Here is a 1654-nt window from a genome sequence, read left to right as displayed (position 1 = left end):
GGCCTCCCAAAGTGCTGGGATTACAGGCATGAGCCACAGTGCCCGCACAAGCCTTTTATTTTTATTTATTTTTACACCCAGGCTGGAGTGCAATGGCATGATCACAGCTCACTGTAGCCTCAAACTCCTGGGCTCAAGCAATCCTCCTGTCTTGGCCTCCCAAAGTTGGCTCAGGGTTGGTGAGCCACCGTACTCAGCCAACCATGTGGCTTTTAGAGATGATCTTTGTCTAAACCCTTCTTGCCTGTTTTGCAGAAAAGAAAATTGAGATCCCAGAGAAATGAAGTAACTTGCCCAAGGTCATTCAGCAAGCAAGATAGAACTAGATCCCCAAACTGCAAACTAGCAGCCCAGAGTTCTTCCTCAATGAGCAATTTAAAAGCTACAGAATGTACAAAATAACACGCCAACTGCCTAGATACAAAAACAATTACAAAGACACAAAAGGGCAGGAAAACTCAGTAAAACTGTGAACTTCACCCCACCACCCAGAAGCCCATTGACAATCAAAGCAGCCTCAGGCTGATTCAAGGAGTAATGGTGCCTCCAACAATTTAATTGCTCTTCTTCCTCCTTTACCCGTTTCTCACAGGCAGATAAAATTAAAATGCATCTAAGACTACCGAAACTTACTTTGAACCCATACAGACCTTTGTTGATACCTGAAATTTAGGGATTGGCAAATGCATTTTCCACCAAGAGCTTACAGAAATCACACTCTTAGAGCTAAAACATCAGGTCATTCCATGAGTCTTAAGCCCTGGAGAAAATGAAATGCTTTCCCCAGAAATGGGTCCTGTCCCCTGTCCTGCGCAGGTAACAAACGCTGCTGGAGAGACTGGCTTCATCAGCCGTCTAAACGCAGACTTTTCAAGAAGGTGACCCAAGAAACTAATATTCCAAAACAGGACTTCAGAAAAAGAAGAAAACTTTTTCTTACCCTTAAAAATAACAGAAACAATAGGATCCGGCTTGCCAAATTTCGTTTTAGGGATATTGCTGGCGGATTCCACAATCACTCGCAGCATGGTTCTTAGCTGGCAGAAAGCAAGTTTCAGCAAACGAAGTGGAGACTCGGGCGCTGGAGCTCCGGGTCGCACCGCCCCGGGAGAGAAGTTCTTTCCCAGTGAAGGGAAGATTTCTCCCAGGGACGGGGCAAGGAAGAGGAAAAGGCAAAAATGGGTGGACCTCTGGCGGATTTTACTGAAGGCAATGTGTAAACTGATACCGAACTCCCCGCGTCTACGCAGTGCCGCAGGCACAGACTTACGAATTCGGGAAATGTGGAAGTGAAAAGGACACACCTTAAACTAAAACTAATTCCGTGCAACAAATGAAACCAACATGAATTTGGAGCTAAGAAATACGGGTAGCTCAGGAAACCACTAAAATGTTGCTGCCTTTTAGCAATGGTTCGTGAAACTGAATTAATTGATTTGTCCATCACTGCTTTCATTTTCTTCTGAGTTTCATGGAGTTTTAAAACTTTAGTCATTTTTTTCTTTGGACTTTTCGCTGTTCCTTCTCACGCTATTGAACACACCCACTCAGTATTCTTATGTTCAGCTTTTTTAAAGTAGCTAAAGGGTGCCTCCTACTGGACGGCAAAGGAATGACAGAGTTTATTTCAAGTAAACGCGATCGGGGCATGGGA

At 44.3% G+C, this 1654-nt stretch overlaps 1 protein-coding gene across 2 annotated transcripts in view; it reads right to left on the bottom strand.

The window, feature by feature from the left end:
* The window catches only part of MYOF (myoferlin), a 179663-nt gene extending 178419 nt beyond the window's left edge, over positions 1–1244 (bottom strand). For both annotated transcript variants that reach the window (XM_011988472.1, XM_011988473.1), the window contains exon 1: positions 941–1244. In XM_011988472.1, coding sequence (XP_011843862.1) covers positions 941–1028 — 88 coding nt within the window. In that variant the 5' untranslated portion in view covers positions 1029–1244. The remainder of the gene's footprint in view (positions 1–940) is intronic.
* Positions 1245–1654: the final 410 nt, after the last annotated feature.

The sequence above is a fragment of the Mandrillus leucophaeus genome, unplaced genomic scaffold (assembly GCF_000951045.1).
Source record: "Mandrillus leucophaeus isolate KB7577 unplaced genomic scaffold, Mleu.le_1.0 Scaffold331, whole genome shotgun sequence".
Classification (NCBI taxonomy): domain Eukaryota; kingdom Metazoa; phylum Chordata; class Mammalia; order Primates; family Cercopithecidae; genus Mandrillus; species Mandrillus leucophaeus.
The sequence above is the reverse complement of the archived record's forward strand: the minus strand, read 5'-3'. Positions and strand labels throughout refer to the sequence as shown.